This window comes from Petromyzon marinus, chromosome 56 (assembly GCF_048934315.1).
Source record: "Petromyzon marinus isolate PM22_M1 ecotype Great Lakes invasive population chromosome 56, UKy_Petmar_22M1.pri1.0, whole genome shotgun sequence".
Classification (NCBI taxonomy): Eukaryota; Metazoa; Chordata; class Hyperoartia; order Petromyzontiformes; family Petromyzontidae; genus Petromyzon; species Petromyzon marinus.
Window position 1 is genome coordinate 7,138,135 of NC_133722.1, and position 14,669 is coordinate 7,152,803.

At 46.4% G+C, this 14,669-nt stretch overlaps 1 protein-coding gene across 1 annotated transcript in view; it reads right to left on the reverse strand.

Annotated features, from left to right (window-relative positions):
* Positions 1–13,743, reverse strand: part of EFTUD2 (elongation factor Tu GTP binding domain containing 2) — a 43,728-nt gene extending 29,985 nt beyond the window's left edge. Inside the window, exons 1-5 of the mRNA XM_032975640.2 lie at positions 13,531–13,743; positions 10,795–10,927; positions 6,639–6,798; positions 6,239–6,317; positions 190–265 (exon numbers count right to left, since the gene is read on the reverse strand). Of these exons, the coding sequence (XP_032831531.1) occupies positions 190–265; positions 6,239–6,317; positions 6,639–6,798; positions 10,795–10,902 (423 nt within the window). The 5' untranslated portion in view covers positions 10,903–10,927; positions 13,531–13,743. The remainder of the gene's footprint in view (positions 1–189; positions 266–6,238; positions 6,318–6,638; positions 6,799–10,794; positions 10,928–13,530) is intronic.
* Between the last annotated feature and the right edge of the window lie 926 nt (positions 13,744–14,669).

Below are 14,669 nucleotides of genomic sequence, written 5' to 3' on the forward strand. Positions count from 1 at the left end.
TTGGGGGGGGAGGGGTCGTGGGGGAAGGGGGGTGTTATTTTTCCATGACGCAGGTGTCCAAACACGTCTTCACTGTTAATAAAGTGACGACACGTGTTTGCGAAACGTGGGGAGAGCCGGGGGTTTGTGGAGGGTGAGGAATGGTGGGTGGAGGTGGGTGGGGGTGGGTGGTGGTGGGGGGAGTGTTACCTTTCCGTGATGCAGGTGCCCGCACACCGCTATGTTCCTGATGAGGTCAGGGCTGTCCATCAGATCGGCCAAAAACCTGCAGGAAAGAATCACCCACAGCCAGCGCGGTTAAACTACGCACAGGACTGCACTTTCTTTTGAAACGGACCGGTGCTCGCGAACCGCTGTTCACGTCGCGAATCAATCCCAAACGGACACGCGCAAAATAATACACACGTATATCTATATCTATATAGAGACGTGCACACACTTTGCAGCAGCATCGGTTGTTTCGCGCAGCTTCTGCCGTTCAGGGCGGTCGTGTGCCCAACCGTTTGCTCGAACCGCAACTCTAAACTCTCCCGCGTTAAGCCCAACCAGGTGTTGTCATCTGCCTGCGCGGAGATTACTCAATCGCACTTCACGCATCGGTTGGCGTGGGCTGCCGAGCTTCCGAGCTCTTGACAAAAGATCGGGTGGAAAATTCTTCAAAAAGTGGTGGGCAGGGGGGGGGGAGGGATTGTGAATAATAACAAATTGTTGTTAAACCGACTGGCATTGAAAAAAACACAGGCACTGGCGAGAAGCCCACAGGGCGACGAGCCGGTCGACTTATCCAACCGTGGCAGCGCGGGGTAAAATAAAAAAAAAACGCCGTTGCTTCGGCGATCGCAACTTTCTCCTCAATGCACAGGACGCAGACTTCAAAACAGCTTTTTTGTCGCGCAAAGCAAAGGGCACATGACACATCGCGGGTTCACAGAGTTCCCCTTGCTGTGCACGGGAAGCCTCGTCGTCTTAAAGACGTATTAAACGCCGGCTAGAAAAACCGAGCCCGCACGTCGCACCTCGCGCATGCGGACACGGCACGAGCGGACGGGGGACACTTTGTGTCGTTGGAAGTGGAGTCCAAGTCGCGGGGGGGGGGGGGGGGTGGGGTGGTGGTGGGGAGACAATGGCGCTGCCAAACAGCTGTGAGAATTGAACTGCGGAGAACTTACAAAGGGACCGGGGAGAGAGTCGAATTCGCTCGAGCGACCCCGGGTCACGAGAACGACGCGAGAAGGGCGAAGACAAAATTTACCGCAAGGAAGTTAAAAAAAAAAAGCTAAATCACAAACGTGAGCAAACTCAACTTTATTCTCTACATCAGGGGTGTCCAAAGTTTTTTTTTAGTGAGGGCCAAATACAGAAAAATAAACAAAAGGCCGGGCCACACACTAGAGGTGACATATTGACGCGTGAATACTGCGTGTATTTCTAACTCACCTATAATGTGAAGAGCATTGCACTCGGTGGGAGCAGTGATGCTGTCCTTTGGATCGAAGGATGGCTGACATGTCAGGAGAAAGTTTGGTGGTTGAGACACGAAGGACTTCACAGAGATGGCTATCAGTCATTCTGGTTCTCAGTCTGCTTTTGTTCTGATTTAACAGAGAAAATGTTTGTTCACATATGCATGTTGAGCCGAACAGGCTCATCATTCTTTTTGCGTGGCGTCTCATTCAGAGGAAACTTGGCATTATCCAAAATCTGATAGAAGTCAGGGAGGGAGAGAAGCTGATGTTGACTCTTCAGAGAATCATCACATTGCATTTCAATCAGTTCTAACTGCAGACTCTCTTCCACTTCTTCTGCATCCACCAGGAAGGGGGTCGAGAACAGCTTGATTTGTTTTTCAATGACAGAAAAATCTTGGAAACGCTGGTTGAATTCTGTCACGAGAGATACAATCACAGACACATATTTCTCCTTTTTAGCAGAAAGGTCGGCCTTTGGAAAAGCAGACTTGATTTCAGACAGCGCAGGGAAGTGTGCAGCATTAAAGCTCCGTAGTTGTGTCTCAAACAGGCGGAGCTTTACACAGAAGGCTTTCATGTGCGCATACAAGTGTGGCACCAGCTGTTCTTTGCCTTGTAGGTTCTTGTTCAGTGTATTCAGATGATGAGTAAGATCAACTAAAAATGCCAGGTCTGCCAGCCACAGAGGGTCACTCAGTTCATGAAGAGGTCGGCCCTTCTCTTTCAAAAACTGGTCGATTTCCGATCTCAGCGAATAAAACCGCTGCAGCACAGAGCCGCGGCTGAGCCAGCGCACACCAGAGTGGTAGAGTACATCCCCCGTATTCAGCATCCACATCAGATTGGAAAGCTTGAAATTCTCTGTGGTACAGTCCTCTAGCTTGCTTTATGAAATCACCGTCTGAGAACGGTTTGCCGTGCTGGGCAATAAGTTTAGTGACTTCACAGCTTGCTGTTGTGGCGTTTTCCTGCATTTTGTTAGCACGAAAAAAAATAGTTGTTGAGCTTGCAGGCTAGCCGCCATTTGCTTGACTTTCTGTGTTCGTTCAGCACCGGTGTCGGATGTGCAGCTCTGATGTTTGGTCTCATAGTGCCGACGGACATTATACTCTTTCATCACAGGAACATCTTCACTGCAAATCAAACAGACACACTTTCCGTTGATTTCTTTGAAAAAATATTCATTTTCCCACCGTGTTTGAAATCTTCTACACTCACTTGCTATTTTGCGTTTCTTCGGTGCTGCCATTTCTGGTGACTCGCGGTAAAAGTTTTTCTTTGCTTAATTTTGTTCAGTGGAGAAGCACGGTTTTCCGTGGCTGGCTCCATCTAGTGTTTAAACTGAGAAGTGCAACAGAATTGAGCTCAAGCTTCTTGTGCGGGCCATGTTCAATTATGTTTTCAGAATTTGCTGCGGGCCAATAAAAACTGGACCACGGGCCGCAGTTGGCCCGCGGGCCGTAGGTTGGACACCCCTGCTCTACATGATGATCCCAAAGATGCCCTGACAATATTAATCTACTGGGCTAGGGACGAGCGAGGCGCAATCACCCCTTCATACACCTGTCAACCGCACTCTGAATCCCGGTCACACACCTTCCATATAACAATGCGGGGTCTCTTTAATTGATCAATTGGTAGAGCTATATATCAACAAAAACAAAGGAAGGCAAAGATCCACCGCATAGCCTTAACAGACTGTCGGGGCAAGTGCTGTTAGCGAGCACCTATGAAGGCCCGCACGGCACACGAGGGGGGGTGGGTTGCCAGCAACCACGCCCGGTCACCTTTGTTTCCCCAGTGGCGATGTTTACACACCGCACCAGGTACATTATTTGAGGCCGTGTCGACCTAGGAGAAGCCCAGGACCGGTTCAGATAATCGTCACTGGTGTTGGCCGTGTGCGGGAATCGAACCCGGGTCATAGTGCAGCACTAGAGCTCCCCATATATAGGAGGGCGCGCCCACACACAGAAGCACACACATCAACTTTCAATTCCAAGTACACGCAATAAAATTATCTGCAAATTGGATTTCCCAGCAGGGCGTTATTGATCCACGAACCAAACCGAATTATTGCCGGGCGGCGAAGCACGACTTTTTGGCTAAATTCAATGTTATTAAAAATGTCGCTTTCAACGACATTAATATACACGCACGCACGTGCCGTCCCGTTGAATTTCTTCCTCCCCCCCCCCACCAGCCAAGGCTCTCCCCCAAGCTGTCAACAGTTTAAGCGAGAGACACAAGCCCCAAATGTCTCGTCTCGCGAGAAAGCCACGCAATTGTTTTGTGGCCTCTGGGCACAATTTCCAACACAATAATCTACACCCCCCCCCCACCCACCCACCACCACCACCACGCTGCCGCAGGGGAAAAGCATGCATTTAAGTGGAGTTGTTTGGGGGTTTTCAAAGCCAGCGTGATCCCTTTTACATCTGTCACCACCGTCTGTGTGATTCATAATACGAACGTGTTTTTTTGCCGCCGTGGCTAGGAGATGTTAGCTACCTCGCCTGGTATACAGGAGGTCGTGGGTTCGAACCCGACCCTGACGCCTGCTGTATATTTGGGTTTGCGTATCCCTCTCATCATCATCACGGTGGCTAGGAGATGTTAACTACTTCGTCTGGTATACAGGAGGTCGTGGGTTCGATCCAGACCGGAACCCCAACGCCTGTATATTTTTAAGTTGACGTGTCTCTCTCTCCCAGTGGTAGCGTGGATTTTTCTCCGGGTGTTATTTTTCCCCGTCCACATTTAGAATCAACGTCACGCATTTAGACTATTTGGCCGCGATAGACTTCCACACGATGATAAGCCCACCTCGTTGAGCTATCATTTGCGATAGCCAGGTCGCTTATGAAAAACAGCTATGCAGCAGCTGAGTGGGGCCTTACCTGGTACAATAAAAAAAATATATATGTATCCATGATACGGTCAGGCGACGCGTACACACACACACACACGACATGAGATTTAATTTTATTTAAAGCTTTCGTGACTGCAGTGATTCATATTCTTCGGTAAAGTCACGGTGAAGGGAAACAATAAAATAATAAAATATATATAAAACAATTAAATTCTCACGACGCTGGTTTTCACACCTGATGATGACTGCTTGTGTTGCAGTCGAAACGTCGTGAGAATTTTATTGTTTTATATATTTTTTTATTGTTTCCCTTCCACGTGACTTTACCGAAAGAACTAAGAATGAGATTTATCTTCTTTGGTTCTTTCGGTAAAGTCACGTAGAATGAGAATAAAATATTATTCTCAATGAAATATTATTCTCATTCTACGTGACTTTACCGAAAGAACCAAAGAAGATGAATCCTTGCAATCACGAAAGCTTTAAATCGAAATATGAGATTTATTATTGAGAGACCGCTGCCATCTGGTGACCGCGCACGAGCCCGACGCTCAAAAGGGATGACGAGCGGCTCGCGTTAACTCGCCGAGGAGATGAAAAAACACCCGCGCCCGCCACCCCCCCCCCCCCTTTTGCTCGGTTTCCAATACGAAGTAGGAGAATTGGCTCGACTTATAAAGGCAACTGCTCGCTCGTGCCACCGCTGGTGGAAGGGCCTCCTCAAGAGGCAACTGTCGAGAGCGCCCCCCCACCATCCCCCCCGCACCATTTCCCCACGCACCATCTCCCCCCCCACCCCCGAGGGAGTATTAACAATAAAAAACCATTTTCAACACGCAAATACTTTTTTTGTAAAGTGGACGAGTTCGTGTCCGATCGCAACTCACTAAGAAGAGCGATCGAGCGTACGGCCTACGCTTCCCCGTGGCGAGCGCAGACGTCTCCCGAGGGAGTTCTGGGATGGGAAAACTTCAAAATGGGGACCTTTTTGCCAGCATCAACGTATGAAAAAAATAAGCATTGGTTTTACCCTTTCGGGCAGCAAAACAGGAGTTGTATTAAGACGTTCAAACACCAAGTAGAAACTTTTTGCAAGGAATCAAGTTCGCATTAACAACACGCACGGTACTTATGGTGAACGTGCAAAATAACATGCGCCGATAAACGTAAGAAATGCATCGTCTTTGAGTCCTTGCTAAATGTTTCCAATTTGGTATTTGGACATCCCAACCCCTTCTAGATTTGAAGCTTTCGTGACCGCAAGGATACATTCTCTTTGGTTCTATTCGGTAAAGTCACGTAGCTAAAAAAATTTAAACAACAAAAATCACGACGTTTCGGCCACAAGCTTCACTCCAACGCTGTCCGCTGGACAGGTTGGTCCCTTCACCTGATGAAGGCCGCTTGTGTTGTGGCCGAAACGTCGTGATTTTTGTTGTTTTAATTTTTTACCTACGTGACTTTACCGAATAGAACCAAAGAGAATGGATCCTAACCCCTGTTTTATTTTCAGAAAGGAAAAAGTCAGTTCGACTTTCAAAACCGCCACCGTCCTGCGCCAACCAGAGGCCACGTGGAGAGATGGGGCGGTATATGTCTGTGGATATCCACTTCCGCGGGCACGTTTCCTCGAACGCGCGGAGGGCGTTGCAAACGATCCCAAACGGATTGGTCGGGTGAGGCTCTGCGCAATGAAATGACATTCTCAAGAATTTCCACTGCTAACCGACAGCGAGGGAGACAACCGTGCGCCCATGTCATCGATTCGTGCAAATGCGTCACACTTCGCCTCTTGATGCGCCGTCAACAGCACAATCCGGATGGAATTGGGCAGGGAAAATGATGAAAAGATTGAAGCGGAAACCCGGTAAATTGAGTCTTTAAAGCGGAGCCTTACTCCATTTCGTAGACTGTGGGCGGCAGCTCCTGCTCCACCATGCTGAACTTCTTCGTTTTCACGGGTTTGATGATTGGCTCTGCAGGGCACATTTGCACAAGCGCAAAGGCACGCACGTACGCACGCATGAACCACACGGCACGACCTGAGCCCCTGAACTTCTTCCCTCCCCTTCCCTACCCTCTAGGCATCCCTCTATTGTGACCCCCTTCCCTCCCGACCCCAACGCACCTCTCTATCATGACCACCTCTCACTACCCCTCCCTATCCCCTACACACCCCTCTATAGTGATCCCCTCCCCCTACACACCCTCCCCTGTGGTCACCCATTCCTCATACCTTGCATGCCCCTCTTTGATTGCTAACAGCCACTAACCAGCGATCGCTAACAGCCACTAACCAGTGAGTGGCTGCGTGTCCTCTTCCTGCACCACAGTCTCCACCTCTGGTCCGTACACCTCCTCAGCGGTGGGGTAGTACTTCTTATCCTCATGCAGCACCACCTCCATCCCCACGGGCTCCTCTTCACCGTCACCTGCCTCCTCCTCATCCTCTTCAGCCTAAGGACGAAACAACGGGAACGTTATTATTCAGCATTTTCCCACAATTGTATTTTTTTCATTGTTTACCGGCCCAGGGCTGTATTATAAACAGGTGACGAGCATCCGGCCATAACGTAAGCAAGAAATCACTTGGATTTGTATTATTATTATGATGCAGAAGCAGTGAGGGGACATCTGCTGGGATATGCGCGGTGGTGGGGGGGGGGGGGGCAACAGCTCTTGAGTGGGGGGCAGGAAACGTTGATGATGCTGGGAGGTGGAAGCTGCGGAGCGGCTGCCTTGGGGGGGACGGAGTCATGGGGAGGTGGATAATGGATGCGACCGCCCCCACTACCCCGGGCATGCGCGACACGCCACGCATCATGTCCCGCGGAGCCCGCTTGAGCACACACACACACGCACACGCCTGCTGTCTCGCGCGGCGAAACGTGCACGCAACAGCGGCTGCCCGAGTTTGTTGTTGTTGTTGTAACCGCCGTCATGCGGAACGGGACGCGGGACGCAATTGCCCGTGTGTCGTTTGTGTTGTCGTTACGTTTCCGTTTTATAATGCCGGGTTTTCCGACCGCGACGCGCAGGAATCTCGGCGATGTGAAATGGACGCGCAAGGCGCTTGCAAAGTTCCTGCGTTGCGTCCCAAGGGCTAAAAGGGGGGCTGAAGGGGGGGCGACGACCTTGACGCAGCGGACCCACTTCGTGTCGCTGTCATGCGCGTGGTGTGCGAACCCGCCGACACGGCGAATACAGAACCAGAGCCTTTAATTACACCGTAGAGGAATCCGCTGAGCTGTGAAGCTCTTTTTCACAGACGTCCAGTAGGGGCGGGTCGGAGAGTTGCAACACCACACAGTGCAAAGACGCAATAGGCGTGCAAAGTATAGGAAAGGTGGGAAAATCACTCATTAAAAATACCCCAAAATTTTTTTTACTATTTTTTTTATTTTACCAGGTAAAGCCCACTGAGCTAATCGCTTATTTTTCAGGAGCAACCGGGCCATCACAAAGTATAGTTCAACAAAGTGACTTCTTGGAAATGTATAACAGCCAAAGAGAGTCGAAGGCCTGATGATCAGTGACGCCAACGACGGCAAAACTTTTCGCGCCTCCAAGTCATTTTCGCTCCTCGACAGTGAGCGAATACTGTGTGAGTCACACAAGTTGAGATTATTATGACTACTACTACTACTTTGGTACCACCAATTTAGAGTGACATAATAATAACCCGCCCCAATTCAAATGGCTGTCACATCATTCAGTGTTATTGGCCATTAAACGAAATTGGAACTCCTTCAGTTACGCGCCACCTCATCCATAATGTCCCCCCCATGCGGTCGACTGGCGCCGTGACTCCCGGGCTACGGAGAACAGAAAATTCATTCAAAGGACGAGTAATTAATTAGAGAACGAAGCACATGAAGATTTACATAACTAATTATGAGGTCCATGTAATTACCTGTCACCACACAACAGGACCTGCCATTGAGAAATATTCATTACATGTCAGTAAAACTTTACAAGTCATCTTCTTTGGTTCTTTCGGTAAAGTCACGTAGAATGAGAATAAAATAATAAATTAATAAAATAACACAAGAAAATTCTCACGACGTTTCGGCCACAACACAAGTGGCCTTCATCAGGTGAAAGGAACAGACCTGTCGGGACGACAGAACATTGAAGCTCTGTCGTCCCGACAGGTCTGTTCCTTTCACCTGAAGAAGGCCACTTGTGTTGTGGCCGAAACGTCGTGAGAATTTTATTGTGTTATTTTATTTTATTAATTTATTATTTTATTCTCATTCTACGTGACTTTACCGAAAGAGCCAAAGAAGATGAATCCTTGCAGTCACGAAAGCTTTAAATCGAAATTTACAAGTCATATTGGTCAAATGGTTTAGTTTAGCCAGATATTTTTAATGTAGTATAGAGTTATACTTAAAATTTTAATATATATTGTATTATGATTGTTAATGTGATCTAACATCAAAATAGGTTTTTTTGCACATTTGTGCACGCAGCATAAACAAATGGTGCTTTTACTTGAAGATTTGATTGTTTTTGTAGGGGATGTTTCAATTTGCGTACAGTAAATTTTAAATGTATTTTGTAATTTGATTGTTTGTTGTGCTTGCACCCGAATCAAGAGCCAAATGGCTCACAGGGTCATTCCAAATCAATGAAACTGAAAACTGAAATATCTGGCTCATGGCCAATAAAAGGGCAATGCTATAGAACCGTGGGGGGCCAGTGCTCTGCGAGCACCACCACAAAAAAAGGTCACAAGATATCAAATGTAGTCCAAAAGGTACAAGTGCTTTTTTTTTTGCTCGAATGAGCATTGGAAGGGCCGTGCAATCTTCCACCATTGTTAACTTCCCCACGAAGTGGTACGTAGTTTATCGACCACAGGGGGATGATGGACTATCAACCCCCCACCACCACCCAACAGGATTTGAATCTGCAACCTTTCGATTGAGTCACTTCCTCTACCACTCAGCCACCTGTCAGCTTAAAATATTCGAGTACATACCACATTTGTAAATTGCTCTTTTTATTGCCATGATCATTGGACTTGTAATAACCATGCATCTCTCCTGGCGTTTAAAGACGGTTCCTTCCCAATCAGTCTTTAATGGGAAATTGGATTTCCTGAGTGGTCATTAGGAATATAATTGCTTTTGAACTATACCCTATTACACAGATGAAGTGTATGTTACTGGAATTAATTTATACATTTAAAACATTACTGTACGCTATTATTTAATTCATGTTGTTAATCTGTTGTTGAATATTTATTAATGTCGCTCCGATTTTCTTTTTTTATATATATATGCTAGATGTTTACTACGTTACTTAGCGTCAAGAGCACTGAATCGGCACTGGTGATGTCTCAAGTTCGAGCCCAGATGACAACACCCGAGGCCAAACTGGTTTTAACCAGGTCGCCAATGACTGGAAGAAAAATAAACATTACTTTAGTTTTATTCACTTTAACCTACTTGTATCAGCTCATCAGGGACTCAAAAGGTTCACGATCTTGTACTAGATTTTGTACAAAATCTGAAGAAAAAACCACGCCAATTTGTGACCAACGTGCAGCCAATTCCACAACAAAATATGCACCCATTCCACCACGACTTTACGACGCAGTTGTGAATTAGTAACAAAGTGGGCAAGGTGAGGGAGGAACCATCGATGGCCATTGTGAGGTCACATCAATCACACTTTGGGGGCATGGTATATCCATTTACTCATCTTACTAAACTAAAAACTAAACTTTTTATTTTATTTTACCAGGTAAAGCCCCATTGAGCTATATAGCTTATTTCCCCCGAAGCGACCTGGCCACAAATAAGAGCCCACACAAGTATTATTGATGAATTTGCTCAGTGTTTTTTGTGAATTGTACTTTACTTAGATTTGTTTTGTTGTTGCTAACATCAGTAGTGAGTAATATCTGAATCGGTCCAGGGTTCAGCCTTTTACCAACCCGCGATGAGCAGTGTGAAAAGGTTTATTTTTATTTTACCAGCTAAGGCCCACTGAGCTACATAGCTCTTTTTCAGAAGCGACCTGGCCAAAAATGATAATTCAACTAAGCGGCTTATCGTGTGGAAATGTATAGCAGCCAAATACTCTTAAGCATATGTTGACTCTAAATGTAGAGGAAACATAGGGAGGACCCAGAGAAAAATCAAGACGACCACGGGGAGAGACACACAAACTAAAAATATACAGCAGAAGCCAGGGTCGGGATTGAACCCACGGCCTCCTGTATACCAGGCGAGGTCGTTAACATCTCACCACGGGGATAGAGAGAGAGAGATGCAAACTCACAATATACACCAGACGCCAGGGTCAGGATTGAACCCACGGCCTCCTGTATACCAGGCGAGGGAGTTAACATCTCGCCACCGTGGTGCCCGTTGCCTTTGGTCACCGGCACCACTCAATGCAGTTTAACATTTAACCCCCCCCCCCCCCGCACACAGTCACCTCGTCTCTTGGCTGGTCATCTCGTTCGACCTCATCATCCTCCTCGTCGTCCGAGTCCAGCTCCGGCCCGATGTAATTGCCAAACTCATCATAGAGGTCTGTGTCCATGCTGGCGGCTGCTAATCAGGACGCCCTGCAGTTGGGGGGAGGGGGTATGGGTGAAGAGCGGCAAAATTATTTACAATTGCAAGCACTGCGACTATAATTAAATCTTGACTTAAAGCTTTCGTGACTGCAGGAATTCATATTCTTTGGGTCTTTCGGTAAAGTCACGTAGATAGGTTCAAATTAATAAAAATAAAATTAATAAAAACTACGACGTTTCGATCACAACATCATAAGCGATCGTCCTCCTGATGACGATCGCTTGTGTTGTGATCGAAACGTAGTTTTTTTTTATTAATTTGAACCTATCTACATGACTTTACCGAAAGACCCAAAGAATACAATTAAATCACAACAAAATCGCAAAGTGCACAACCAGTTGACAAAGCACTGCAAAGTCTTTATATCAGACAACTTGACAATACAGACAGAATGCATACGTGTGGATTTAAGCAGCATTTTGTAGTTCTATAAAATCAAGAAAGAGGCCTCTTGGGTAACAGTCTCCCATTTGTAAATTCGCCATTCCTATGGCCGGTGCCCGCCGTTCATAGGACAAACACGAAAATAGGAACACATGGCTGTCCATAAAATGCAATGAGTAATTGTGCAATACTGGGTTGTATAATGTAAGAATGGCATAATACAGCACCATATAATGTATGGTAAAGAATTTGAAATGTATCACACGTGCGAAGGGGTGATGTATGGAAATAGAAAAAGGTAGGGAAAGGTTAAAGTAAAAAAAAATGGGAAATGTATGGAACACGAATGGAGAATCTGGCGCAAAGGGTCAGCAAAGTTGAGGATGTATGTTGACCTTCTTTCGCACCGTACGTAGCCAACCGTAATAATCGGAGGTGCGGAGGATAGGGAGGAAAGGGCTACATCAGGGCTTCGACGCTGCTGCAAAGACGAGCAAGCAGCGTCTGTTTTCACAATGGAGTGGGAGTGGTCACGCAGAAGTCACGTGGTTTCAAGGGAGGCTTGTGCCAATTTTAGATCGAGATTGTATGTAAACTATATAATGTAGCATTGCACTCGATATTTTGCGAAATACGGCATTGTATAATGCTATTAAGCGTTGTGTGGTGTAATTTATAATTGTACTATGTATTTAAATTTAACCGGGCATTGTATAATACAAGTGTTGCGTAATGTATCTGTAAATAAAATACAATACAGTATAGAATATAGCATTATGTAATATAGTAACAACACATTAATTCGTGACGCAGTCTGACGTATACGACACAAAAAGAACTGTTATTACTTTGACTTGTGCAAAAATGCAACTGCATAACGCCATTCAGAGTTATGTAATGTGATCGATATGAGACATTGTGCAAAGTAGTACTATAGCCTCCGTATAATGCAGCATAGCCGATCACCAAAATCACCCAGCATGGGCGTGATGTCGTCTGTCCTCGCAAGCTAAGCAAGGAATTTGGCCTGGCCAGGGCATGGTGATCGTCACATTTCAGTCGATGGGTGCAGGCGACGTCGTGGGCAGGTGGATATGGGAGGGGAAGAACAAATGCGGTATCATATCTGTCAACTCCTTATCAGTGTCCCTGCCTTATTACAGACCAATTCAGACAGTATTGGTCACCCCGTGACCCCTTATAAATCTCAACGCTCATCCTACAAAGTCACTATACACTGCTCTACTATGCACTACATTACTATACACTACACTATTACAAACCTGTCAACCCCTTATCAGTGTCCCTACCTTATTAGACCAAGTCAGACATTAATGGTCACCCCGTGTCCTTTATAAATCTCAACGTTCATCCTACAAAGTCCCATCACAAGGGAGAAACACAAAAAAATGTCAAATTTTCTTGCTGTGGTTTTCACACCTGATGATGATTGCTCGTGTTGCAGTCGAAACGTCGTGAGAATTGTATTGTTTTATATTTTTATTATTTTATTATTTCCCTTCTACGTGGTGACTTTACCGAAAGAACCAAGAATACGAATCCCTGCAGTCACGAAAGCTTTAAATAAAAAAAACAAATACATTTCTTTTGCCCGTATTGAAACGGCTGTTCCCCACATGAACCTCCAAACTTAAACAAAAACATTTCCCTGGACAAGAATGCGGGGTAAAACCGTACGGGGTTGACAGGTACACGGCAACATCCATCGCTGCTTCGATCTACACTCGTCCGTAAAACACCTTCACCAAACGGCGCACTATTGACCAGCGCAGTGGAAGTCACGTAGAATGAGAATAAAATAATAAATTGATAAAATAAAATAACACAATTTATTATTTTATTCTCATTCTACGTGACTTTACCGAAAGAACCAAAGAAGATGAATCATTGCAGTCACGAAAGCTTTAAATCGAAATTTCAGCGCAGTGAAGTTTAGTGTCAAACAACCCCAGGACGTACGGAAGCCCCCTTTCATCCAGCTGTGGATTCTTTTTTTACTTTAAAAAAACCACAACCCCACCCCCCCCCCCCCCGGGGCCTGTACATGTATCATATACCGTAGCGTGTGCTTTAAAAATAAAACTGTAATTGTTTACAACAGCCCGATCCTTGTGGTGGAGCGAATTGGCGGAAACCGTGGCCAAGCGAAGCCTGCACCAGGCCCATGCGAGCGCGGCCCGCGTACCAACGGGGGCGTTTCGGCTCCTGCGACGAGGTTGAGAGGAAGAGACGAGGAGGGCGGACGAGGTGGAGAAGAGGAGCGAGGATGAGGAGAAGTAGGAAGAAGACGTGGCGGCAAGAGAAGAAGGAGCCGGCGAGAAACGGCGCCTGGCTGTGTTGAGCACCGTGGATACCACGCTGTCTACGGCGCGTCGGAAGGGGAGCGGGTGGGGGGGAGACCCACGCGGAACGCGATTGTAAAATAGCGAACAGCATACTGACGGTCCCCGGGTTGCGGGAGACCCGACTTACGGAAGCCCGACCTTATGGAAATGCTGATCCAAAATGGGACCTTTTTTGTTTTTGCCAGTATCAAAGTATGAAAAAATAAGAATAGTTTTTTTTACTCTTTCTGGCAATCAAACAGGTGTTAAGATGTTCAAACAACAAATCATGTCTGCATTAATCACACGTACTTGTGGTGAACATGCAAACAAAATATCCTCCGATATTAGATTTGACTTTGCAACTAATTGGTCTATACCAGAGACAGCCTTCTTTACACGTGATTCCTTGCAAAAAGTTTATATTCAGTGTTTGAACATCTTCACACCTGTTTTTCTTTGCAAGAAAGGATAAAACCTATTCTTATTTTCTCATACTTTGATACAGGAAAAATAAGTCCCATTTTGTAGCTGCTCACCCCGAGCTATAAATTCCCTGATAGTGCATTGTCTTTGTATTGATCGCCTTTTGACGGCGTTCTCTGGCCCTGCACTGGTGAGACTAGGCCCTAAGGAAATTCTCCCATAAATCATGTTTGCGTAAGTTACGTAAACGCAAGTAGTGCATCGCGGTGAGTTTTCTCATTAAAACCGTGGAGCGAGACGTAAGACGGGTAGCCTTACGCCTCACTCGGATTAATGTAATTTATCTTGATTTGGGGGGGGGGGGGGGGAATTGTCCAGTTTCCGACATACGGAAAATTCGGGTTACGGATCATTCTCGGGAACCTATCCCTTCCGTAACCTGGGGACTGTCTGTACTGTCGAGATGCACCCACACTATTATTCTCGCGCAGTGACGGCAGCAGCAACTGCGTTCAGGAGCTCGGCGACAACGATGTTAAAGTCTGCAAGCCGCTACGAGGGGGCTTCGGGAGAG